Raw genomic sequence first — 25,572 nt, 5'->3', positions numbered from 1 at the left:
TTCCGAGTAGCGCCGGTTTTTGTAGCTTTGCTGGAGTTATTGCAGGAAGCTGCAATTTCTTGATGTATTTTGCAAAGTTTTTGGACATCGTTCCCAGTGCCCCGATGACAGTGGGTGTCTCTGTTACGCGTTTCATCCATAATCGCGCAGTTTCGATGGCCAGGTCGCGGTATTTCGTAATTTTTTCCAGTTCTTTTTCTTCGACTCTGGCATCTCCTGATACAGCGATATAAATCAGCTGTACGCTTCGGTTCTCTACAACTGCGATATCTGGCGTGTTGTGTTCCAAATGGCGATCGGTCTGTATTCGGAAGTCCCACAAGATCTTCACCCTCTCATTCTCGACAACTTTTTCCACCCTATGTTCCCACGACTTTTCAGACACAGGCAAGTCGTATTTTTACACAATGCCCAGTGGATTACTTTAGCAACTCGGTTATTATTATTATTTTTATTTTATTTTATTATTTTATTTTATTTTATTATTTTATTTTATTTTATTTTATTTTATTTTATTTTATTTTATTTTATTTTATTTATTTATTTTATTTTTATTTTATTATTTTATTTTATTATTTTTTATTATTATTTCCTCCCTCATTATCCTGGGCCCTCCATCAGGGTTTGCAATAATAACAAACTAAAAAAGGTAATGGTTCCCCCGCACACACATGCTAGTCGTTTCCGACTCTAGGGGCCGGTGCTCATCTCTGTTTCAAAGCCGAAGAGCCGGCGCTTGTCCGAGGACGTCTCCGTGGTCATGTGGCCGGCATGACTGGACGCCAAAGGCGCACGGAACGCTGTTACCTTCCCACCGGAGCGGTCCCTATTTTTCTACTTGCATTTTGACGTGCTTTCGAACTGCTAGGCTGGCAGAAGCTGGGACGAGTAACAGGCGCTCACTCTGCTACGCGGCACTCGGGATTCGACCTGCCAAACTGCCGATCGACAAGCTCAGCGTCCTAACCCACCGAGCCACCGCGTCCCTTTTAATAGCAAACTACCTACGGATAAAACAGGCTGGGGCTTCTCCAACTTTTCCGCCAGCTTCCTAAAGGGAGAGAAACTTTCTTTCGTTCGGACTTGGTTGTAAGGACTCCTTTGAGTCCCGAGAGAGAAGCTGCTCGGGAATTCTATACAAAGCTTCCTTGGGTCCCAGGACGGGCTCCCCCCCCCCTCCTCCACCCTCCTGTTTTGTGTAAGATTGGCAGTGACCTAAGCATTCACTTAGCAAAGACCTTTTTTTTTTCCCTTTTCTTTTCTCTCCTCTCTTTAAAACCCAACCCGGGGAGGCTGGAGCGAGAGGTGGTTGGTGGTGGGTTTTTTTTGTCAGCCTTGTGTTTGTGCATGGCATCTGTCTCTGCTCTGGCAGATGGTAGCTGGCCTTGTGAAAAGGCCCAGCCAACCTTCTGGATTAATCACGGGGTGAAAGGTCGGCCAAACATCTGCCTCGGGATGTGTTGAGAAGCCGCATTTCTATAGAGGGGGGGCGGGAAACGGGAAGGAAACAAAACCTGTTTTCGGTCGGAGGGAGGGAGAAACGCGCCGGGGACAATGGGAAGGGAGAAGCGGGGATCCAACGCGGCCGTTGGGCTGTGGGGTGGGGAACGCTTTGTGGAGGGGGTAACCGAACACCCAGCCGCGGTCCTGGGATTTCAGCTGCTCCGGAGCCCGCCTTCTCCAAAGGGACGCCCTTGAGAGGTGTGGGACCCACTGGCCTAGGGGAAGGCTGGGGTAACCAAGCTCGCCCGGGGCTGAATATACTTTCATGGTTGCCTCTTCTTAGGAGCGGCTGCGGTGGGTTGGCAGAGACCCAGGATAGGGGGTGAAGAATTTCACCAAGTTGTCAAGTAGGGAGACAATGAAAGTTTGTGAAGCTCCCAAGGGCCTCCAATTCCCTCGGCTTTCCCTGCCGAAAGTGCAACGCTGCAGTGCCCCCCCCCAGTGTGATTTTCCTTCGGTCACCAGCTGCACAGCAAATCCAAGGGCCTGGAGCAGGGGTCTTCAAACTTGGCCCTTTTATGACTTGTGGACTTCAACTCCCAGAATTCCTCAGCCAGACACGCTGGCTGAGGAATTCTGGGAGTTGAAGTCCACAAGTCATAAAAGGGCCAAGTTTGAAGACCCCTGGCCTGGAGCAACGAAGAGCAACGAAGATGATTGAAGGCCTGGAGACTAAAACATATTTTTTATTTTTTATTTTTTATTTTTTTAATTCCATTTATATCCCGCCCTTCCCCGAAGACTCAGGGTGGCTTACAAGCTTAGCAGTAGCCTTCATTCTATGCATATGCCTGCTTATTAGGGCTTTCACACACACCCCCCCCAAGCGGCATTATTACAAAGTCAGCTTATTGCCCCCAACAATCTGGGTCCTCAATCTGGGTCCTCATATGAAAAACGGTTGCAGGATTTGGGAAGGGCCAGTCTAGTCATGCCGGCCACATGACCACGGAGACGTCCTCGGACAAGCGCTGGCTCTTCGGCTTTGAAACGGAGATGAGTACCGGCCCCTAGAGTCGGAAACAACTAGCACGCGTGTGCGGGGGAACCTTTACCTTTACCTTTAGTCTAGAGAAAAGAAGGACCAGGGGGGACATGATAGCACTATTCCAATATTTGAGGGGCTGCCACAAAGAAGAGGAGGGGGTCAATTTATTCTCCAAAGCACCAGAAGGCAGGACAAGAAACAATGGGTGGAAACTAACCAAGGAGAGAAGCAACCTGGAATTAAGAAGAAACTTCCTAACAGGGAGGACAATTAACCAGTGGAACAGAAGTTGCCTCCAGAAGTCGTGGTTGCTCCATCACTGGAGGTTTTTAAGAAGACACTGAACAGCCCCTTGTCTAAAATGACTTGATAGGGACTCCTGCTTGAGCAGGGGGCTGGACTAGAAGACCTTCAGGGTCCCTTCCGGCTCTATTCTGATTGATTGAGCTCACCTTGTGAACGTGTGCTGGTAGGAAACCACAGGAAATATCCCAGGAGCTGAACGACTTTGTTGCTCTGACATCTGTAGTTGTGAAACCTTGGAAAGGCTAGTGCGGGCCCACCTGAAAGCCATCACGGATCTGCTGCTCGATCCCTTATAATTTGCCTACCATGCAAAGAGATCGGCAGACGATGCTGTCAATATGACACTGCACTACACCTTACTTACAACATCCTGAATCCCCAGGGACGTATGCGCAGATGCTTTTTGTAGACAAGCTCAGCATTCGACACCACCATTCCAGAAATCCTTCTCTCCAAGCTGACTCAGCTAGCTGTGCCCCACACATCCTGGACGTAAACTGTTTCGACTTCTCCCCTCTGTATGCCCTGGTAAAGGGGATTGTGTGCCGAAACAATTAGACGCAAGATAGTTTTTATCCCCCGTGCTGTCACTCTGCTGAACACCTAATTCAGTGGGTTAGGACGCTGAGCTTGTCGATCAGAAGGTCGGCAGTTTGGTGGATCAAATCCCGAGTGCCGCGTAACAGAGTGAGCGCCTGTTACTCGTCCCAGCTTCTGCCAACCTAGCAGTTCGAAAGCACGTAAAAAAAAATGCAAGTAGAAAAATAGGGACCACTCCGGTGGGAAGGTAACAGCGTTCCGTGCGCCTTTGGCGTCTAGTCATACCGGCCACATGACCACGGAGACGTCCTTGGACAAACGCTGGCTCTTTGGCTATGAAACGGAGATGAGCACCGGCCCCTAGAGTCGGAAACGACTAGCACGCATGTGCGGGGGAAGCTTTACCTTTACCTTTAAAGATATTTAGTTGTATTACTATTATCCTTCTCATCTTTTCTACTATCTTCTCCTATTGGCATGTATGATTACCACTTGTTGTATCTCATGATTAATGATTGTAACTATGATCTATGACCTGTCACTTTGTTGGTATATGTACACTGAGAGCCTATGTACGGGAGACAAGTTCCTTGTGTGCCCAATCACGCTTGGCCAATAAAGAATTTGATTCCATTCTATAGAGTCCCAGCCAATTCAAAGTCTGTTTTGTGAATCTAGCTGGATTCTACCACACTGGCCCTGATGATTTTGTGAACTTCTTTCCCGGCCTTGCCCAATCCACTGAATGCTGTATTGCCCAAACAGTTGGGTCAATGCACTGCAGGGAGGGACAATGACTCTAGGTTAAAACTAAAAGCTTGTCATACTAGCTTTAGCTAAGTTAAAACAGCTTGGGTGTGAACACACACAGCCAAATAATAATAATAATAATAATAATAATAATAATAATAATAATAATAATAATAATAATAATAATAATAATAATAATAATATTCTTCGAGCTCTCTGGCCCAGGCTGAGGATTAATCTTATTTTAACTGGGGTTTTATTTATACAGGGACAAATATAATTTTTTTTTTAAATTTGTTTTTAACTTTTGTATCTTGGTTTTTTTAATTACCCTGTAAACCGCCCTGAGTCCTTCGGGAAAGGGTGGTATATAAATGTAATAAAATAAATAAATAAAATAAAATTATTATTATTATTATTATTATTATTATTATTATTATTATTATTATTATTATTATTATTATTATTTTATTTATATACCGCCCTTCTCCCGAAGGACTCAGGAAAAAAGCCAACGCAATCCTAGGTTGCAATAAACAGAGGAATAGAATCAAGATTACGTGAAGTGTTAGTACTGCTTTTTCAAACATTAGTAAGGCCACCCTTAGAAAACTATGTCCAGTTGTGGTCACCGCATTATAAAAAAGATGTTGAGATTCTGGAAAGAGTGCAGAAGAGAGCAGCAAAGATGATTAGGGGGCTGGAGGCTAAACCATATGAAGAATGGTTCCTGGAATTGGTTATGTCTAGCTTAATGGAAAGAAGAACTAGGGGTGACATGATAGCAATGTTCCAATATTTGAGGGGCTGCTATAAAGAAGAGGAAGTCAACTTAATTTTCCAAAAACAGCAGAAGGGAAGAGCAGAAGCAATGGGTGGAAACTCATCAAGGAGAGAAGCAACCTAGAACTAAGGAGAAACTTCCTGACAGTTAGAACAATTAACCAGTGGAACAACCTGCCTCCAGAAGTGGTGAATGCTCCAACACTGGAAGATTTTAAGAAGAGACTGGACAGCCATTTGTCTGAAATGGTATAGGGTTCCCTGCCTTAGCAGGGGGTTGGACTAGATGACCTCCAAGGTCCCTTCCAACTTTATATTATTATTATTAATGGGGAGAGCAATCAACCAGTGGAATGGCTTGCCTTCAAAAGTTGTAGGTGCCCCATCACTGGAGGTTTTTAAGAAGAGATTGAACAGCCATTTGTGCACAATGTATAGGGTTTCCTGCTTGAGCAGTGGGTTGGACTAGATGACCTCCAAGGCTCCTTCCAACTCTTACTATCCTGTTCTGTTCTGAGACTGGACAGAGAAGGGAAGAACTTGAATAGCTCAAGCTGAAAACCAGCTCATTGAGCATGCTGCATGCACTTCCCTGTGGCGGCTTTCCTTTCCTTCTGATTTGGGTAAACCTAGTCCGTGGTAAACCGAGTCAGTGTTGGCAATTCAGTCCTCTTGGAGCCATCTCACTTGGTGCCCTTTTTCGCACCTGGCTCTGCAGCTGTTGTCTGCGCGGGGTACATCTGCAACCTTGTTCCAGCCTAGGTCCACGGCCAGCATCCAGGGTACTGCTCATCTGGCAGCCGTTGGGTCTTATCTCCCCAGCTCAGTCTCTTCTGCAGATAACACCAGTCCCGTGGCTGGAGACAACTCTGATCTTGAAGCTGATCAGATCCGAAATCGCTTGCCAGCACTTTGGGAAAAGATGTTGACTGCGACATCGGCCCTCTGGGTGGGATCTCCTGCTTGAAAACTGCTAGAATTTGTGTTGTTCTACAGAGGGATTCAGGGACGCGGTGGCTCAGTGGGTTAGGACGCTGAGCTTGTCGATCAGAAGGTCGGCAGTTTGGCGGATTGAATCCCGAGTGCCGCGTAGCAGAGTGAGCGCCTGTTACTCGTCCCAGCTTCTGCCAACCTAGCAGTTCAAAAGCACGTAAAAATGCAAGTAGAAAAATAGGGACCGCTACGCTGGGAAGGTAACGGCGTTCCGTGTGCCTTTGGCGTCTAGTCATGCCGGCCACATGACCACGGAGACGTCCTCGGACAAGCGCTGGCTCTTTGGCTTTGAAACAGAGATGAGCACCGGCCCCTGGAATCGGAAACGACTAGCACGCATGTGCGGGGGAACCTTTACCTTTACCTTACAGAGGGATTCAGAAATGGGGGGAATGCTCTTAAATTATATGAGCCAAAGGTTAAGAATAGGTGTAAAGAATAGAATAGAAATAGAAATAATAGAAATAGGAGTAGAGCAGAACAGAAGAATGGAATGGAGAATATAGAATAGAATGGAATGGAATGGAATGGAATGGAATGGAATGGAATGGAATGGAATAGAATAGAATAGAATAGAATAGAATAGAATAGAATAGAATAGAATAGAATAGAATAGAATAGAATAGAATAGAATAGAATAGAATAATAATACTAATATAATAATAAGAATGGAATAGAATAGAATAGAATAACAGTTGGAAGGGACCTTGTAGGTCATCTAGTCCAACCCCCTGCCCAAGCAGGAGACCCTACACCATTTCTGACAGATGGCTGTCCAGTCTCTTCTTGAAAGCCTCCAGTGATGAAGCTCCCACAACATCTGAAGGCAACTTCTGTTCCAATGGTTGATTGTTCTCACTGTCAGAAGATTCCTCCTTATTTCTAGGTTGAATCTCTCCTCGACCAGTTTCCATCCGTTATTCCTTATCCGCCCTTCGGGTGCTTTGGAAAATAGGCTGAGCCCCTTCCTCAAATATTGGAAGACTGCCATCATGTCTGCCCTGGTCCTTCTCTTCCCTGGACTAGCCATGCCCAGTTCCTGCAACCGTTCTTCGGACGTTTTGGCCTCCAGTCCCCTCCTCATCTTGGTTGCCCTTCTCTGCATGACCCTCGCCTTGACTGCACCCTCAGCCGCGTTGTTGGTGAAGGCACGCTAGTCTAGATCCGTGTCCAGGGGCGTCCTTGTGTAGGGAGATGTGAGAAGGCACAGCTTGGAAAGGGGAGGGGGCGGGGGCAGCCGTGCCAGAATAGATCCTGTGGTTTGGGACTTGGGAGGCTTGAGTGGATTCTCAGGTCTAGAGCGGCAGTGAAAAGGAACCTCAAGTCCCCAGCGGGGAAAGGGATCCATCCGCCTCCTTCGTTTCTAGCCTTGCTCCAAAATGGAACATCAGGAAACCAACCGCCGCGCCCCCCCCCTCGCTTCACCTTTCTTTTTTGGCACATGGCAACGGGCAGGAGGCGTCTCGTCCATAGATGGGCAACTTCAGCAGGCCAGGCTGATGCCCCAAACTTTCCCCTTTTATGGGGCGAGGGCCTTGGCTTTGCTAATCCAGACGTCTGGGAGATGGTGAGATTCTGCATTTGGGGCCGGGGTGTGTGTGTGTGTGTGTGTGTGTGTGTGTGTGTGTGTGTGTCAGGGCGTTTCTGGTAGGTTGCTTAGAAAGCGGCATGGGGGTGCCAACAACCCCCCCCATGAGTTGCCTGTAGAGTTGGGAGGCACGTCCCTACATTGGGGTGTCTTCCAGCTGCGCATCGGGGCAGACAAACAACCCCCCCTGCCGCCACTTTTGGGGGGACTCTTGATCGCCTTGTGAGAGCCTGCTAAGATAGAAAGATATTAGGGAATCTCTCTCTCTCTCTCTCTCTCTTCCTTTCCTTTTTTCTCTCTTTCCCTCTGCTTCTCTTTCCTCCTTTCCATCCCCCTCTCTTCCCCCTTCCTCTTTTCCTCCCTCCCTCTTTCCCCCTCTCTCTTCCTTTCCCTCTTCCACTCCTCTCCTTCCCTCTCTCTCTCTCTTTCCCTCTTTCCCTCCCCCCTCTTCCCTCTGTCTTCCCCTCCCTCCCCTCCCACCCTTCTGAAAATCTCTTCCTCTGCAATGCCAGGATACTTTGCTGGGTCTCTCAGACCCAGCCAGGAGGCTGCAGCAAACTTGCAGGGAAGGAAAGGAAATTGCAAACAGGGCAGCCTTTTCTCCGACACCAGGATGCCTCCCCGGTTGCTCTGGGCCTGTCTTCTTTTTTTGGGGTGTGTGTGTGCAGAGTTTTTGCTGCACCCTGTTGCACAGCCTAAGCATCTGGCTGAATTCCCCAGCAGCACAGCGCCCCCCCCCCCCCCCCCCCCCGACTGTTCAGCGTTGGCCTGCCAGGGCCGTGTTTGGGGCGGCGGGGGGGGGGGGGAACGTGGCAGCAGCTGCTGCCCCCTCATTAAAATGCACACCTGCTCCCAGCAGATGCCGCGGGTTCTGCTACTGTGCCCATTTTTCTTTCAGCTTGGTCTGGATCCTGCCCATCTCATTCACTCGAAGCGTCCGCAAACTTCAGGGCATTCTCACGTAGGGCTTCAACCAGATGATTGAAAGTGGACGCTCAAAAAGGAGAGAGAGAGGGAAAGAGAAATTAAAAAAAAACAGACTCCCTCCCCCTCCCCCTTCCCTCCTTCCTTCCTCCCTCCTCCCTCTCTTCCTTCCTCCCTCCTTCCCTCTTTTTCTCTTTTTCTCCCTCTCTTATCATCCCTTCTCTCTTTCTTTTTCCCTCTCCCCCTTTCTCTTTCTCCCCGTTTCTCTCCCGGTCTTTCTCTTTCTTTCCCTCTCTCCTTTCTCTTTCTCTCTCTCCCCCTTTCTCTCTCTCTTTCTCTCCCCCTCTTTCACTTGCTGTCTCTCCTTCTGTCCCCCCCTCTCTCTTTCTCTCTCTCCCTCTTTCTCTCTCTTCCCCTTTCTCTCTCTTTCTCTCCCCCTCTTTCACTTTCTGTCTCTCCCTCTGTCCCCCCTCTCTCTTTCTCTCCCTCTTTCCCCCTTTCTCTCTCTCTTTCTCTCCCCCTCTTTCACTTTCTCTCTCTCCCTATGTCCCCCCTCTCTCTTTCTCTCTCTCCCTCTTTCTCTCTCTCCCCCTTTCTCTCTCTCTTTCTCTCCCCCTCTTTCACTTTCTGTCTCTCCCCCTGTCCCCCCCCTCTCTCTCTCCCTCCCTCTCTCTCTCAAATCCATGGGCGGAGGCTTTCCAAGCTAGCGGTGGAGTTCCTCTGTACCACAGTCCCTGTTAGATGTTTTTGTGCCAGCCATGGCAGTTCCCCAAAAGGGTCATCAGATGGGAGCAAAGAGGCATCTTTGCTCCCACTGGTGGGTCAGGGGTCCCCAGCCCCTGCAGCCCCATTGGAGAGAGTTAATTGGTAAGGGAGGGGCTGAGGACCCCCATAAAAACTCTCTGCTCAGGGGCTGCTCTCGCTCATACTCTCTCGCTCTGCTTGCTTGCTCTCTCATGTTGCTCTCTTGTGGGAGTGATCCATGACCTCAATCCAGGCATGGATGCCTCCATGCCAGGGAACTCTTTCTCTTTAAAGGTAAAGGTAAAGGTTCCCCCGCACACGCGTGCTAGTCGTTTCCGACTCTAGGGGCCGGTGCTCATCTCCATTTCAAAGCCGAAGAGCCAGCGCTTGTCCAAGGACGTCTCCGTGGTCACGTGGCCGGCATGACTAGACGCCAAAGGCGCACAGAATGCTGTTCCCTTCCCACCGGAGCGGTCCCTATTTTTCTACTTGCATTTTTACGTGCTTTCGAACTGCTAGGCTGGCAGAAGCTGGGACGAGTAACAGGCGCTCAGTCTGTTACGCGGCGCTCGGGATTCGACCTGCCAAACTGCCGACCTTCTGATCGACAATCTCAGCGTCCTAACCCACTGAGCCACCGCGTCCCACTCTTTCTCTTTACTCTATCGTTAATAAAGCTTTATCTGATCGCATCCCTGCGTGCTGCTCTTTTTACTTGGAAGCACCTTAACGAACCACCGGTCTCGTGAGGCCATCTCACAGTCCCCTCTGTGGCACTGAAGGTGTTACCCAGTGGGGCAACGCAACATCTTCCAGAAAAACCACCCAGCTCAGGCAGCAGCCAGGAGTCCTTGCAAGGTGGCCCTTCCTCTGGCTCAGCGTGTTGCCACTTTCCCCCCCCTCCAGGGACGCCCCCTCCCACCCCTCCTTGCAGAGGGCCCTGCCAAATGGCGAGGGATGTTTTGATGGGCCATTTGGCTCCAGCTCCTTTTGGCCCTGATGCATAACAGATGGGCAAAGCGACCGGTCCACCGTTGCCAGGCTAGCTTTCTCAAAAAAAGCCAAGGAAGGGAAAATCCAAATAAAACCCCCTGCTGCTGCCGTAAGGCTCCGGCCGATGGGTCTTTGAATGTAAATCCTGGTTATGGAGGAAGCTTTTGGGTTTTCGGGGGAAAGGACGAAACTATTGCGCGGAGGATTAAGCCTGCGAGGGACTGAAATGGGCTTTCGGCAGGTCAGCAACACACACACACACACACACACACACAGACACACGCAAAAAGAGCCATTAGCTTTTGAAATGTAGAGGCAAATGGGCATTAAACCTGGTTTCACTCTCCTTGACGTACAGCCATTTGTTTAGTGACCCTTGGAAGGGATGGCAGTGCTGACAAAGGCGACTTGCCACCGCAAGCGTCTCCAGGGTCCCAGGAGCAGAATTGGCAAACTGTGTCCCCATCCAGTTGGCTTAAGTGGAGCTCCCCAGGATCTTGGAATTTAAATCAAGTTGCTTCACAACCGGGGTTTAAGATAAGCAATGTGTGACCCTTAGGAAAGGGTTGTGGAAAGCGCCTTTTCTATACGATGATAACCGCTGTGAGGCTTGTTTTTTTTTTTTTTATATGTACGAAAATGGAAAGATTCCCAAATACCCAGAATGGAGGAATGGTTAGTGAAGATGCAGGATTAGCAAAGGTAGCATCACTGACCTCTCTGTTTAGGGAAAGGAGAGTAATTGCATGCCTGGAAACTCTTTATGGACTTTTTGCTAAAAAAAAGGAAAAAAAAACCCCGAACCTGTGATTTTATGAGCTGGATGATTAGAAAGGGTAGACTGTGGAAATAAGAGATGGCAAAATATAAATGTAACTGCTGTTAAGATTGAAAGTTGCTTCTTTACAGTATCTCTTCCTTCCTTCCTTCCTTCCTTCCTTCCTTCCTTCCTTCCTTCCTTCCTTCCATCCTTCCTTCCTTCCTCTTTCCTTCCTTCCTTCCTTCCTTCCTTCTTTTTTCTTTCCTTCCTTCCTTCCTTCCTTCCTTCCTTCCTTCCTTCCTTCCTTCCTCTTTCCTTCCTTCCTTCCTTCTTCTTTCCTTCCTTCCTTCCTTCCTTCCTTCCTTCCTTCCTTCCTTCCTTCCTTCCTTCTTCTTTCTTTCCTTCCTTCCTTCCTTCCTTCTTCCTTCCTTCCTTCCTTCCTCTTTCCTTCCTTCCTTCCTTCCTTCCTTCCTTCCTTCTTCTTTCTTTCTTTCCTTCCTTCCTTCCTTCCTTCCTTCCTTCCTTCCTTTCTTTCTTTCTTTCCTTTCTTTTTTCTCTTTCTCTTTCCCTTTCTTTCTTTCTTTCTTTCTTTCTTTCTTTCTTTCTTTCTTTCTTTCTTTCTTTCTCTCCTTCCTTCTTTTCACTCTTTCTTTCTTTTTTCTTTCTTTCTTTTTCTCTCTTTCCTTCCCTTTCTCATTTTCTTTCTCTCTTTCTTTCTTTCTCTCTTTCTTTCTTCACATTATTTTACTTTTTTTCAAAATTTGCATTCTTTTCATTCTTTTAAGAATTCCTTTCAGAGAAGTCACGTTAAGAAAAACCCTCCTGTAAAATGAGCCAGAGAGACTGGATCTTCTGTAGCAGTGTGGTTAAGGCTGTCGTTTATTCAAATCCCGCTTTTCCAGGATCTCCCTCTCAGCTCCTCTTGATCCTCTGCCTGCCAACACCAGGAGGGCAGACAACTGGCAGAGGGGGGGGCATTGCAAAGCCACTGAAGGACGGCTGGACAGCTGTGGATTGTCCCTCAGGGCTCTGGCTGACCCTCTTCTTTATCCCCCTTCCTTTTTTAGATGCTCCAATGACTTCGTCGGCCATCGGTGCCAGTTCCAAAATTTGTGCCTCAGCTCCCCCTGTAAGAATGGCGGCACCTGCCACCCCGTGGTGGACGGCAACACGGCTGATTACATCTGCTCCTGCCCCCTGGGCTACATCGACAAGCTCTGCCTGACCATGGAGGAGAACGCCTGCCTCAGTGGCCCGTGTCGCAATGGAGGGAGCTGTGACCTTATCACCTTGACCGAGTATAAATGCCGCTGCCCTCCAGGCTGGTCAGGTGAGAGAGCAACTGGCACACATTCCCAGATAGGCCGGGGACCCTTTGAGAGGTCTGCAACCCCATCCCTGGTAGAGTCCCACTTCTCAGCTGCAGAACCGAGCCCGGCCTTGTGCGTTTGATACGTCCTTGTTGGGACTGCAAGGAAGAGGTTTCATTTTTTTCCGGTCTTCCCGGTGACAGATGGAACTACTAGGGGGTGCCAAAACCATCTGACCAACCAAGCCAGCATCCTTGAGACGTTCCGATCTCTTAGGCCAGGGCTAGGCAACCTCGGCTCTTTTGTGACTCGTGGACTTCAACTCCCAGAATTCCCGAGCGAGCCACGCTGAGGGGAAAGGGAGAGGTTTCCAAGCTGAACCATGCTGGCTCAGGAAGTCTGGGAGTTGAAGTCCACGTGTCATAAAAGAGTCAAGGTTGCCTGCCCCTGGCCTAGGGCGCTTTATGACTTGTGCACTTCAACTCCCAGAATTCCTGAGCCAGCCACGCTGAGGGGAAAGGGAGAGGTTTCCAAGCTGAGCCATGCTAGCTCAGGAATTCTGGGAGTTGAAGTCCACAAGTCACAAAAGAGCCGAGGTTGCCTACCCCTGTCTTAGGGAGAACTTTATTGGGCACACTATTTCGGCACATACGAAAGCAAAACCAGCTCTGGTTGATTCCCCCCCCCCCCCACCAGCACCATATGGGGAAAGCAAAGAATTCTCCCTCTTAGAATTTGGGCAGGACCCATTGACCAATTAAGTGTTACAATATTGTTATGAGAAAATGTCTCTGAGGTTAGGCAGACACCTAGTGAAGTGTCCTTGATTCTCACGGACCGACTCTTGACGTCTGGAACCTGCACTCCAGTTCCCCCTCTCCTTCTCTCCAAGTATTGCAAGCTGAGAAGCAACAATGGTTGCAACAGCATAAGCGTGCTTTGAACCTGCCACCATCTCTTTCCATTTTTCAAAGGTTTCTCTCCACGAAAGAGAAAAGCCTGCCTTTTGTACGCTTGACTATTTAGATCGGTGTCTCTTAAACTTGGCATCTTTTAAGACGTGTGCATTCAGCTTCCGGAACTCTCCATTCAGCAAGGGTCCCTGGAGAATTCTGGGAATCGGAGTCCCCACATCTTAAAGTTGCCGACTTTGAAAAACACTGGTTTAACTGGTCTTGCCTGTCATGGGGGAGGTGGAAGAGAAGGGTGCAGGCTCCTTGGAGCAGGTCTGCAGCACAGGGACAGACGTTTAAAAATGTTTAATTCTTGGATCAAGGTATCCCTGTAGACAGAAACCCTGAAATGGAAGAAATAAAGAGTTAGCCAGCAAAAATGTGCATTTTTAAAGAAGCCAGTGAAAATTGAATAAGGGCATTTGCAACTCTTTTAGAAACATTAAAAAGATTAGCCCTGGGGGGAAAAAGGGAGCTTTTCAGGTCCTATGTGTGGCATTTCTGGGCTCTGAATGTCCGTCTCTTTGGCCTGCAGGCAAGACGTGTCAGCAGGCCGATCCCTGTGCCTCTAACCCATGTGCCAACGGCGGCCAGTGCGTGCCCTTTGAGTCCAGCTACGTGTGCAGGTGCCCGCAGGGCTTCCACGGGGCCACGTGCAAGGAAGACCTGAACGAATGCAGCCGGATGCCCCCCATCTGCAAGAACGGCGGGACCTGCGTCAACGAGATCGGCTCCTACCAGTGTCACTGCCGGCCGGCCTACACGGGCCCCAATTGCGAGCACCTCTACGTGCCCTGCAACCCCTCGCCTTGCCAGAATGGGGGCACCTGCCAGCAGACGGGAGATGTGGCCTACGAGTGCACTTGCCTTGCAGGTATGCTGGGCTGGCTGGGCCGCTCTCTTCGGCTAACCCAGGGGTGTCAAACTCGCAACCTCACGTGACGTGTCACGACGTATCGTGACTTTCCCCCCCCCACTGTCGGCAATGGGGTGGGCGCGGTTGCGCCATGGCGCATCCGGCCCGCAGGCCGGCAGTTGACAACCCTGCTCTAACCCCTGCCTGACCCAGGAGCGATACGGAGGGCATCTGTGGGTGCCGTGTTCCAAAAACTCAGCTGGCGCACCTGTGGGAGAGATTTGTTAACCTCACAAGTTTTCTGCCAACTCCCTTTTATTTTGCCTACCCATTGCCTTCACAGAGTAGCCCGGCCCAACCCTAATTTCTTCACTTCCTGACTTGGTTGTTCCTCCCCTCCCCCCCTTTTTTTCCTACAATGCCCCCATTTGCATTCCTGGCTCCCTCTCCTCTGCCATGGATCTTCTGCAGGATGCTGGGATACTTGAAACAACCCTTAGCAAATGGGACACATGTACAACTCACAGGCCCCTTTTGCTGCTTCTGCTCCGTGGCTTTTTCCCGGAGAGAGTCGGGATCTATGGAAAAGCCATATAAGGAAATGAAAATAGCCGCTGCTTTGTTCCTGGCATCCAGCTTGGGGTGGGGGGGAGGGCTGGACCACCCCAGACAGACCTTCACTTTCTACTGCAGAGAAACTTCATCCCTTGCTGGGGACCGGACGGTGATGATGGATAGGCATCAAATCCTGGAGAAGAAAAGCAACCAACCTTAGCTCTGACCGTGATTAGTACAACCGGGAAAGAGCAACGTCCGCAACAACCTATAATAAAGAATAAACAAAGCAGCACCTAGAACCCATTCATCAGAAAAGGCCCACAACCATCCCTAATCTGTTTTTTTGGAAGGTGCTTTGCAATAGAGCAAGCTAAGGGGTTGCCAGCTGTCCCTTTCGTGTTTTTCAACCTGGGAAACTAAAAGGTATGGGCTTCAGCTTCCAGAATTCCCCAGTCAACTTGCTGGCTAGGAATTCTGGGAGCTGAAGTCCAGAAAAGCTGCTAAGATTGAGAAACACTGACCTAAAGCAGTTGGCCTTGATCTGTTTTACACTCCTATTCCACCAGGCTGACCTGGACTGACAGGCATTTTAATTATATTTACAATTTTTAATTTATTTTTAATTTTTAATTTTAATTTATTGCACAGATGATTTCAATTTTATTCTTATCTTAATTTCTGTACTTATTATATGTTTTGTTGTTAGCCGCCCTGAGTCCTTCGGGAGATAGGGCGGGATATAAATCCCATAAATAAATAAATAAATAAATAAATAAATAAATAAATAAATAAATAAATAAATAAAAAATAAATAATCAATCAATCAATCAATCAATCAATCAACTAGGTGCTGGCTAAAAAATGTAGGGATCTGGAATTGCAAAATTCTCAGAAAGCTCCAGTTTAGGAAAGGCTGGATTATTTACCTCAGGGGTCTTCAAACCTGACTGTGGACTTCAACTCCCAGAATTCCTCAGCCAGGCACGCTGGCTGAGGAATTCTGGGAGTTGAAGTCCACAAGTCATAAAAGGGCCAAGTTTGAAGACCTCTGATTTACCTCACTGTTAAAGGTTGACGTGTTACTTCCCTTGTGTTGGATTTCCCTTTTGTGACTTCCTGTCTTTTGAGGCTCAGATGCTGGTCTGTTGTGGGCCAGATGTGGGCTGTTCTCTGCAGGGGTGGGGTGGTTCTTGAGGGCAGGAAAGCTGGGAAGCTCCAGTTCTTGCCCTTGCTCAGAGACAGCTTTGTCTGGTTTGCATATTGGTGCATCCAAGAGAAGACATTTTTTTTCTTGATTAGGAGGAACACAGGAAGCAAAGCTGGTCCAGCTCTGTTAGCTAGCCCAACAGAGCAAGAGCCAGACATGCATTTGTCCACCTAAGTTAATAAGTGGATGGGGGACCACTAGGAAATCCAGAGTCAAGTGGCACTGAAATCGAATTTCAGGCTGTCCTCGTTTAGTGACTGCCTGTTTTAGCACCCATTCTCGGTAACGACAGGGAGTGAAAAGTATTTTTTTATTATTATTATTATTTTAATTCCATTTATATCCCGCCCTTCTCCAAAGACTCAGGGCGGCTTACAAGCTTAGCAGTAGTAACTGGGCAACCAGTCCTTGGGCAGGTTGGCCAAGCAAAGGAAAGCTAAGGTAAGATCAGAAGTCCAGTCGCAGTTTCTCTTTTTTGCTTAAGGACTGAGTTGTCGGTCCCCATCCTGGCTGTTAAACGAGGACTCCCTGTAAATAATGTCAGAGCTGTAGGCTAGACTGGGAAATGAGGAAAACAGATCGTGGCAGATCTCTTCCACACTGTCACTAAGAAAACTCCCGTTAAATAAAACGGGCGTCTGAGTCTTTTCATGGAGTCAAGCTCTCCGTTTAGCACCAGTCCGTCTGCCCTGACTGGCAGCGGCTTCTGGAGACCCAGTCTCTTACTGACCTGCCTGGGGTCTCCTGCCAAGAAAACCGGGTCTTGATCCGGGTTTGTGGCCCTGGGTTTTCCTTCTGTCTCACCTGGTCTTTTTGTCCCTTCTCGGCCGGCAGGCTTCGCGGGCCAGAACTGCGAAGAAAATCTCGATGACTGTCCCGGAAACAGCTGCAGGAACGGAGGGACCTGTGTGGACGGGGTGAACACCTACAACTGCCAGTGCCCACCTGAATGGACAGGTGAGGACGCGCCGACGGGAGGGTGGAGAAATCAAGAGACCCTCAAAGAGAGGAAAGTCAGGCTTTTGCCCCAGGTGGACGTGAGGATGGCGTTGAGCGTGAACTTTTTTCTCTGTTAGCCAAATTTGAAATCCCACCACCAGCTTTTTTTAAAAAAAAAAACACACACACCGTATTTTGTTGTTTCTAGAATTAAGGATCTGAAAGCAAGACAGCTGCCCTTTGTAGGCTTCCTTGTAATTCGTGAGACCTTTCCCCTCCGTTACTTCCTTCTCTTGCAATATTCCCAGTTTTGCAAGGAAAACGCTTGAGCGATTCGGAGAGACGCGTCTGGAAAGACGAGGTTGAGAGATTGCATCGCTCACCTGTAGGCTCACCTGAGCTAGGATTGCGTTTCAGACGGACCGTACACACGGGGAGTCCTTGACTCACAACTGTAATGGAGCCTGCCCATCACAGTCGCAAGTTGCAATGGCCGTAAAAAGGGTCTGTCGCACAACCAGCCTGGTTTTGTGACCTTTTTCTGCAGAGGCCATTAAGCAAATCACGGTCGTTAGTGGAATCACCATGGCTGTTAAGCAAACCGAGGGTTCCCGGAGGGTGTAGTTTTGCGGAAAACCAGAAATAGGTGCTGCTTTTCAGCAAAACCTTTGTAAACGGGATGCCGAAAAGGTACACAGAGGCAACCGTGTGGCCAAGTGTCCAGTTTGGTCATGTGACCGGGGGGGGGGAGACATGCAAAGGAGGATAACGTGGCCCCCCGGGACGCTGCAACCGTCATAAATACAAGCCAGTTGCCAAGCCTCTGAATTCTGATCACATGACCATGGGGAGGCTCCAACGGTCGTAAGTGTGAAAAATGGTCATACCTCCTTTTTTCCTCTGCCGTCGTAACTTTGAACAGTATCTAAAGGAACTGTCATAAGTTGAGCACCCCTGCGTAGCCCTTCCTGCTCCTGGGAGGGCCGTAGAGACTATGGCAGGGGTAGGCAACCTCAGCTCTTTTATGACTTGTGGACTTGTCAACTCCCAGAATTCCTCAGTCGGCCATCTTGATGAAACTGTGGGCTTGGATCCAGACCAGGGGTCTTCAAACTTAGCCCTTTTATGACTGGTGGACTTCAACTCCCAGAATTCCTCAGTCAACATGGGGGCACAATGGCCCCTTCATGACTCGTGGACTTCAACTCCCAGAATTCTTGAGCCAGCGTGGCTCAGCTTGGAAACCTCTCCCTTTCCCCTCAGCATGGCTGGCTCAGGAATTCTGGGAGTCGAAGTCCACAAGTCATAAAGCGGCCTAGGTCTAGGCCAGGAGCAGGCAACCTTAGCTCTTTTGTGACTCGTGGACTTCAACTCCCAGAATTCCTGAGGCAGCATGGCTCAGCTTGGAAACCTATTCTTTTCCCCTCAGCTATGCTGACTCAGGAATTCTGGGAGTTGAAGTCCACAAGTCATAAAAGAGCCGAGGTTGCCTACCCTGGGACTATGGGGTCTTCCCCACCTCCAGCCCCATGAATAGCTTGATCAGCCCGTTTTTTTCCCCCCTTCCAGGCCAGTACTGTGCTGAAGATGTGGATGAGTGTCAGTTGATCCCCAATGCTTGCCAGAACGGCGGCACCTGCCACAACACCCACGGGGGCTACAACTGTGTCTGTGTCAATGGCTGGACGGGCGAGGACTGCAGTGAGAACATTGATGACTGCGCCAGTGCCGCTTGCTCCCCGGGGGCCACGTGCCACGACCGGGTGGCCTCTTTCTATTGCGAGTGCCCACATGGGCGGACAGGTGCGTATCCCAGGGAGAGACGCGAAGAACGGCGGCAGGAATTGGGAATGGCCAGCCTAGAGAAAAGAAGGACTGGGGTGTGTGTGTGGGGACGTGATAGCAGCATTCCAGTGTTTGAGAGGCTGCCACAAAGATGAGGAAGGGGGGGGGATCAAGTTATTCTCCAAAGCACCAGAGGGCAGGACAAGAAGCAACAGATGGAAAGTGATCAAGGAGAGAAGCAACCTGGAATTAAGCAGAAACTTCCTAACAGTGAAGACAACCAGTGCGACAGATGTTTCTCTATCAGGGCACAAGGAGAAAATATCTGCTGTGAACTCTGCTTAGGTGTCAGGAAGGGCATCCGGTCAGTAAACTCTCAGCTCCAATTAGTCGCCCGACTCCACCCTGATAGAAAGGGTTACAGGACTGTAAAAAGAAAAAAAAATACGAACAAGAGGGTGGCTAGTCCCTGCATTCTCAGAGGTCTCCAGATGTTGCCACAGCCCAGTTCCAGCTGCTTGGGAGTGTATCAGCTTACTAAGTTGGCTCTGTGAGGCCTTGTCGGAGCTGCACAGGCCAGGCACTCTGTGGCCGTGTCTCCCAACCCCCTTAAGCCAGGTCTGTTTGATGCCATTCACCAGCATAATAATTAGCACTCTTTTTTTTTCTCCTTCTGTTCAGTCTGTCCAATTTTTGGACTCCCCACAGTTTTCTTGAGAAGGTTTTCCAGAAGTGGTTTGCATTGTCTCCTTCCTAGGGCTGAGAGAGCATGACTGGCCAAGAGATAACCCAGCTGGATTTGTGCCCAAGGCATGACTAGAACTCGCCATCTCCTGTTTTCTTGAGCGGTGGCTTAACCACAGCACCAAACTGGGTCTCAGTTAGTGCTAACTTGCTACTATTTCCCTGGCTTTGCCAGTAAATTAAGCCCAGAGGGTTTGTCTAGGACAGGGGTAGGCAACCTCGGCTCTTTTATGACTCAGTGACTTCAGCTCCCAGAATTCCTGAGTCAGCATGTCTCAGCTTGGAAACCTCTCCCTTTCCCCTCAGCATGGCTGGCTCAGGAATTCTGGGAGTTGAAGTCCAGGAGTCATAAAGCGGCCTAGGTCTAGGCCAGGAGCAGGCAACCTTAGCTCTTTTATGACTCGTGGACTTCAGCTCCCAGAATTCCTGAGTCAGCATGTCTCAGCTTGGAAACCTCTCCCTTTTCCCTCAGCATGGCTGGCTCAGTAATTCTGGGAGTTGAAGTCCAGGAGTCATAAAGCGGCCTAGGTCTAGGCCAGGAGCAGGCAACCTTAGCTCTTTTATGACTCGTGGACTTCAGCTCCCAGAATTCCTGAGTCAGCATGTCTCAGCTTGGAAACCTCTCCCTTTTCCCTCAGCATGGCTGGCTCAGGAATTCTGGGAGTTGAAGTCCACGAGTCATAAAGCGGCCTAGGTCTAGGCCAGGAGCAGGCAACCTTAGCTCTTTTATGACTTGTGGACTTCATCTCCCAGAATTCCTGGGTCAGCATCTCTCAGCTTGGAAACCTCTCCCTTTTCCCTCAGCATGGCTGGCTCAGGAATTCTGGGAGTTGAAGTCCACGAGTCACAAAAGAGCCGAGGTTGCCTACCCCTGGTCTAGGATACAGTTCAGTATAGTATCCAGGCGAGCAATTCAACAACCAGGTTACCTCCCTTGTGGCAGCGGGGCCATTAACTGTCTGCTGGTTAGCCTGTGCTGCAGATGGATGGTGGAGCATCTTTGTGTGTGTGTGTGTGTGTGTGTGTTTCCCTTTCTCTTTCTGAGTCCGCCCTCCGCCCTCTGCAGGTTTGTTGTGCCACCTGGACGACGCCTGCATCAGCAATCCTTGCAACGAAGGCTCCAACTGTGATACCAACCCGGTCACCGGGAGGGCCATCTGCACCTGCCCCTCGGGGTACACGGGGCCGGCCTGCAACCTGGACGTGGACGAATGCCTGCTGGGTAAGGAAAGCCGCCTTCCGCATCGGCGCCGGTGGGACCGGGTGGATGCAGGACCCGTGGAGCTGGTCCTGATGATGCTGGCGCTCAGGGAAAGTCTGGGGAGGAACTGGAAGTGAAAACTGGCCCTAGGAGGCGGGGCACCCCTTGGGAGATTGGGGGCCCAGAAAAGCCAACCTGTGAATTTTTCAATTTTTTAAACAAATATTATTAAATTCATTTGCCGCCCATCTTGCGGTTCGAGGAGACTCTGAATTTCAATTTGAAATTCATCAGCTCATCAATTTGCTCCGGGAGGTTTCCTTAGCCTCCAAACATTTTATTATACAAAGATAATTAAATACATACTACTTTAACTAATGGCAGTAGGGATAGTAATATCGTCAACCTCTCGGATAGTTCCATTGGAGCTTCGGGGTGTGTGTGGGTCAGTATTGGCTCCTTTGGGGAACCCCAATTTGGAGGACCCAGTGCAGCAGGCCAGCAGCCGCCATCTTCCTCTGGGCCAGTCAGGATGGGGGGCGCTATTTACAAGGGGAAGGAGGGGGAAAGGCTTGTAAATACAGATAGTCCTTGACTTACAACAGTTTTATGTAGTGACCGTTCAAAGTTACAATGACCGCTTTTACCCTGACGACCGTTTCGGCATGCCCCCCACAATCACGTGATTCAGTTCCTTGGCAACTGGCTCATGCTTACGACCGTCACAGTGTCGTAAACATGATATGAATGATATGATCCTCTTTTGCGACCCTCTGTCAAGCCAAGTCAGTGGGGAAGAAGCCAGACCCACTTAACAACCGTGTGACTAACTTAAGAGCTTCGGTGCTTCACTTAACGACTGTGGGGAGAAAGGTGGGAGCAAAAAATAGGCAGCAAAGCTCACTTAACAGGTGTCTCACGTAGCGGCAGAAATGTTGGGCTCTGTTGCGATTGTAAGTTAAGGACTGCCTGGCTTTCAGAAGTGCCGAGGGTTTGGAAGGGGAGGAAGAGGAAGATTGCATTTGCCTCGTTTGCTGCAGTGCTGGTTGGACCAGCAACTGGGCAGAAAGACTGCTTTGGAATTTGAGGAGGGTGTGTGTGAAACGAGGACAAGGGAAAGACTCGGATAAGGACCACTTGTAGCCCCCCTGGCTGTTCACACAGCACCTTCCGGGCACGGTGCCTCACCTCCTCTTCCCTCCGCTGGCCGGACAGGTGCCAACCCTTGCGAGCACGCTGGGAAATGCCTCAACACGGAGGGCTCCTTCCAGTGCCAGTGCCAGGCGGGCTACTCGGGCCCCCGCTGCGAGATCGACGTCAACGAGTGCTCCTCCAACCCCTGCCAGAATGATGCCACCTGCTTGGACCAGATCGGGGTCTTCCAGTGCATTTGCATGCCAGGTAACCCTGCCTGCCCTTCCAGGGCGCCATGCTGGGCGAGGGACGGAGGAGAAGAGCTGGCCTCCCACTCCTTTAGCACTTGGCTTGGTTTTGTAACTGTGCCACCTTTCGGGGTGCCCTCCGGGCCAGGCAAGGAGGACGACACTGCTCCCCACGAGCCTTGGTAGGGCTGAAGCCAGCGGTGGGATTCGAGTATGTGAACAACCGGTTCTCTGCGTGGATGCCGCTTCCGGAAGTCCGTTCTGGGCCCGGGCAACCAAAAATTAGCTCCCGGTTCTGCCGAAGTGGTGCGAGCCGGCTGAATCCCACCCCTGGCCGGAGCGGCAATAGGAGAGCCAGGGCCAAAACGGCTCTGGAGTCCTCCCTGACTGAAGCCCTCATTAGCCAGACGGGATTGTTGCCTTTGCACACCACGCCAAGCGCTGTTAAAAGGAGCCAGATTCTGCTGCTTTCCCAGGTTGCTTCGTGCAACCACTTAAGGCAGGGAACGACAGGCTGCCGACTCCAAGAAACGAGGCCGCTGACTTCTCACGGCAGCGGAAATGAACCCAACAGACTGGATTTGCAGAACAGCCCTAAAAAAATCTGCAGAACGGCCATTAAAAATGCCAAGCCAGATTTTTAAAAAACTTGATTTTTAGCAGCGAACCTGCCCCTCAGTCGTGGCATGATTAAGCATCCCGGATGAAGTCAGCTGAGGGTGTGTGTGTGTGTGTGTGTGTGTGTGTGTGTGTGTGTGAGAGAGAGAGAGAGAGAGAGAGAGAGAGAGAGAGAGGGGGGGGGGAGAATCTCATGCTGTGCCCTGTTTTTCCAACTTCTTTTTTATTATTATTATTATATTTGTATACCGCCCTTTTCCCGAAGGACTCAGGGCAGTGAACAGGGCACATATATAAAAATACAGAGTCCAAAAATTAAAAAAGAATTAAATAGGAGCCCGAGCTAAAACGATAGAATAATATAAAAACCCCTTGCTCCTTGCCCCCTTCTTGCCCCATGCTTTACAAAGGCCCGAACTGATCCCTTGGCATTAAGCGGCTGAGCTGGCAAGGCTAACCACAGCTCAGAGGACTTAAAACTTCACTCCGTGAGCCTGGGAGAAATCGGTGGGTGGGTGGGGGGTTGTTTCTGTCTGCCCTAAGATTGGCACCAGGCTGCCCGGCCCTTCGCGAAGCGACCCAAGGGAGGATGTGATGAAGCTTAGCTGCAGAAAGCGGGCTGGCTGAGGGTGAGGGCGCACCGCAAGCAAGGTTTTGTCTCGACACTCCTTGGCCTGACACGAGTCTGACCCCAGCAGGGGCTGTTTTCATAAAGCCGCAGAAGGGGATGCGGACAGATTGCCCCGGGTCTTGACCAGTTCGTTAAGGAATTACGTTTGTTTATGTATAGGATTTTCACGGCTGCCCATCTTAAGCAAGCGTGGGCAGTTCACCATTGCAACAACAGCAACCTTTTTGCCAATGGAAGGAGAGACCCCCTTTCCCCCCCCTGTTCACCGCCGTTTTTTCCCCCTCCCTGCAGGCTACGAGGGTGTGTACTGTGAAATCAACACGGACGAGTGCGCCAGCAACCCCTGCCTGCACAACGGGAACTGCGTGGACAAGATCAACGAGTTTGCCTGCGTCTGCCCCGTGGGTACGTGCAGTGGGGAAGGGGGCTTAGAGAAGACCCATCGATCTTTGCCTACAGCACAAAGCTCTTTGTAGTGGAGACCGGGCTGGAATTAATCCCCTGGCCCAGAGGCAGTGCGGAGGCTGGCGGGTTTAAGCCCAGCCAAAGCGGGCAGTTGGGGAAAGGGCCGAGGTGTGTGTGTGTGTGTGGGGGGGTCTTTTGCGTTGAGCTACTTAGAGGAGAAGGGAGGGGCTCTTAAAGTTCTGAAATGATGCACGATTGGGGAGGGAAAGCCTCCATGTCCAGCAGCTGTCTATCTCTGGATCCCCATCTCACGGGTGGGGAGAGGCACAAGGGTTGACCGTGGGGGGGAGGGCGTCACTTGTTAATGAACTTTTTAGACGCTTAGCAGAGGGGAAAGTTTCTCTCTTTGGGGGCGGGGGGACACACAGAATTGCAAGGATACTGTCACAGCCTCTTCAGTGGTCCCCAAGTCTTTGTTTTGGGGGGATGTCTTTGTTTCGGGGTCTCGCCTGCCCGCTGGGGTGGGACCGGCCTCCGTAGCGTTTTCTGGACAGGGCGGAAAGAGGAAAGGCGAAGGGGTTTCATTGGATTATATATCCCTTTGGTGCCTTCCTAGCTCAGCCCAAAATGGGGGGGGGGGGCTCAGCCTAGTGGCAGAAAGGAAAGTGGGTGAACAGAGCAAGTGAATAGTTAGGCCCTGAAAGGAGAGGCTGTTTTTCTGTGAATTCCTGGCTTTATCCCAACCCTAGCTTTTGTTTTACCATGCACAGAGCCCACCTTTTCCTTGGAATTTGGAGGAGGGTCTGCTTTAGGTTGGCCCCCTTGAAGTAGGTCGGGCTAAGAGTCCTGTGGCTTAGCGGGGAGTCGCCCCTACGTCTCCTTAGTCCAGGCCAACCTTATATAAGCCAGGGGTCTTCAAACTTGGCCCTTCGATGACGGGTGGACTTCAACTCCCAGAATTCCTCAGCCAGGCAACACGTGGAGTTGAAGCCCACAAGTCATCAAAGGGCCAAGTTTGAAGACCCCTGGGCTTAGAGTGTTTGAAGTTATGACGGGAAAGGCGCCCTGGAGATGTGTGGGCCAAGCCCCACCTGGTAGTCCTTGATTTACAACTGGTTTGCTTAGAGCGTGCCTGGCTGAGGAATTCTGGGAGTTGAAGTCCACAAGTCTTTAACTGGCCATGTTTGAAGAGCCCTGTTATAAGCCCTGCCCTGTTCAGACTCTTAAATCCTCTCTCACCTGTGAGATCGCTTAAAACAACTGCAGTGATTTGCTTAATTATAGCCAAAATTATATCCTTGGTGGAGCAGTGGGCTAATGCCTCCTTAAGTAACACCAGCTGCCTGCAATTAGTGCAGGTTCGAGTCCCACCAGGCTCAAGGTTGACTCAGCCTTCCACCCTTCCCAGGTAGGTAAAATGAGGACCCAGGTTGTTGGGGGCAATTAAGCTGACTTTGTAATAATGCCGCTTGGGGTGTGTGTGAAAGCCCTAATAAGCAGGCATATCCATAGAATGAAGGCTACTGCTAAGCTTGTAAGCCGCCCTGAGTCTTCGGAGAAGGGCGGGATAAAAAAAGAAAGGTCACACTCAACAACTTCCTTGCTTAGCAATGGAAATTCTAGTCCCAACTGTGGTCATAAGTTGAGGACTCTTGTAAGTTGAGCCACGCTGATTGTAGCCGATGCAGTGAGAGAGAGAGAGAATGCTCTTCTGCAGAGAATTAAAAAGGGACAATTTGCGGATTCATTTCTGCCTCTTCTGTCTGGGAGAGCAAAGAGTTTGGGGCCTGAAGGAGCCCCCCCACCCTTCTGTTTGGGAATAGCTGGAAGGGGGAATGCTGAGTTTGTGGGGTAGAGCAAGGGAGGGCAGACGGTTTGAAGTGGAGGCTTTAGAGATGTAAATCAGGAATCTTCAGGGCTGAGGCAGCCAAACAACTATTGCGGTGAGCTGAGAAACAAAGTCTGGGGACTGAATGCCAATGAATTGGAAAGAGACGCCCGAGAATCGTTTGCCTGCTGCCTGCCCCACCCTTGCAAGGGAAATGCAGCCATTGCAAGCGGCGTGGGTTTTGGGGGTAGGTGGGTGGGGGTTTTTGTAGGAAAAAGTCATC

The 25,572-nt window shown here is 50.0% G+C and overlaps 1 protein-coding gene across 1 annotated transcript in view; it reads left to right on the top strand.

Moving 5' to 3' along the window:
* Positions 1-25,572, top strand: part of NOTCH1 (notch receptor 1) — a 106,925-nt gene that overhangs the window by 35,402 nt on the left and 45,951 nt on the right. Inside the window, exons 3-9 of the mRNA XM_083375013.1 lie at positions 11,940-12,202; positions 13,671-14,009; positions 16,591-16,713; positions 18,265-18,498; positions 20,291-20,446; positions 21,641-21,826; positions 23,348-23,461. Of these exons, the coding sequence (XP_083231139.1) occupies positions 11,940-12,202; positions 13,671-14,009; positions 16,591-16,713; positions 18,265-18,498; positions 20,291-20,446; positions 21,641-21,826; positions 23,348-23,461 (1,415 nt within the window). The remainder of the gene's footprint in view (positions 1-11,939; positions 12,203-13,670; positions 14,010-16,590; positions 16,714-18,264; positions 18,499-20,290; positions 20,447-21,640; positions 21,827-23,347; positions 23,462-25,572) is intronic.

The sequence above is a fragment of the Vipera ursinii genome (assembly GCF_947247035.1).
Source record: "Vipera ursinii genome assembly, chromosome: 16".
In the NCBI taxonomy this organism is placed as follows: Eukaryota; Metazoa; Chordata; class Lepidosauria; order Squamata; family Viperidae; genus Vipera; species Vipera ursinii.
Note: the sequence above shows the minus strand (reverse complement) of the source record. Positions and strands in the feature narration are given on the sequence as shown.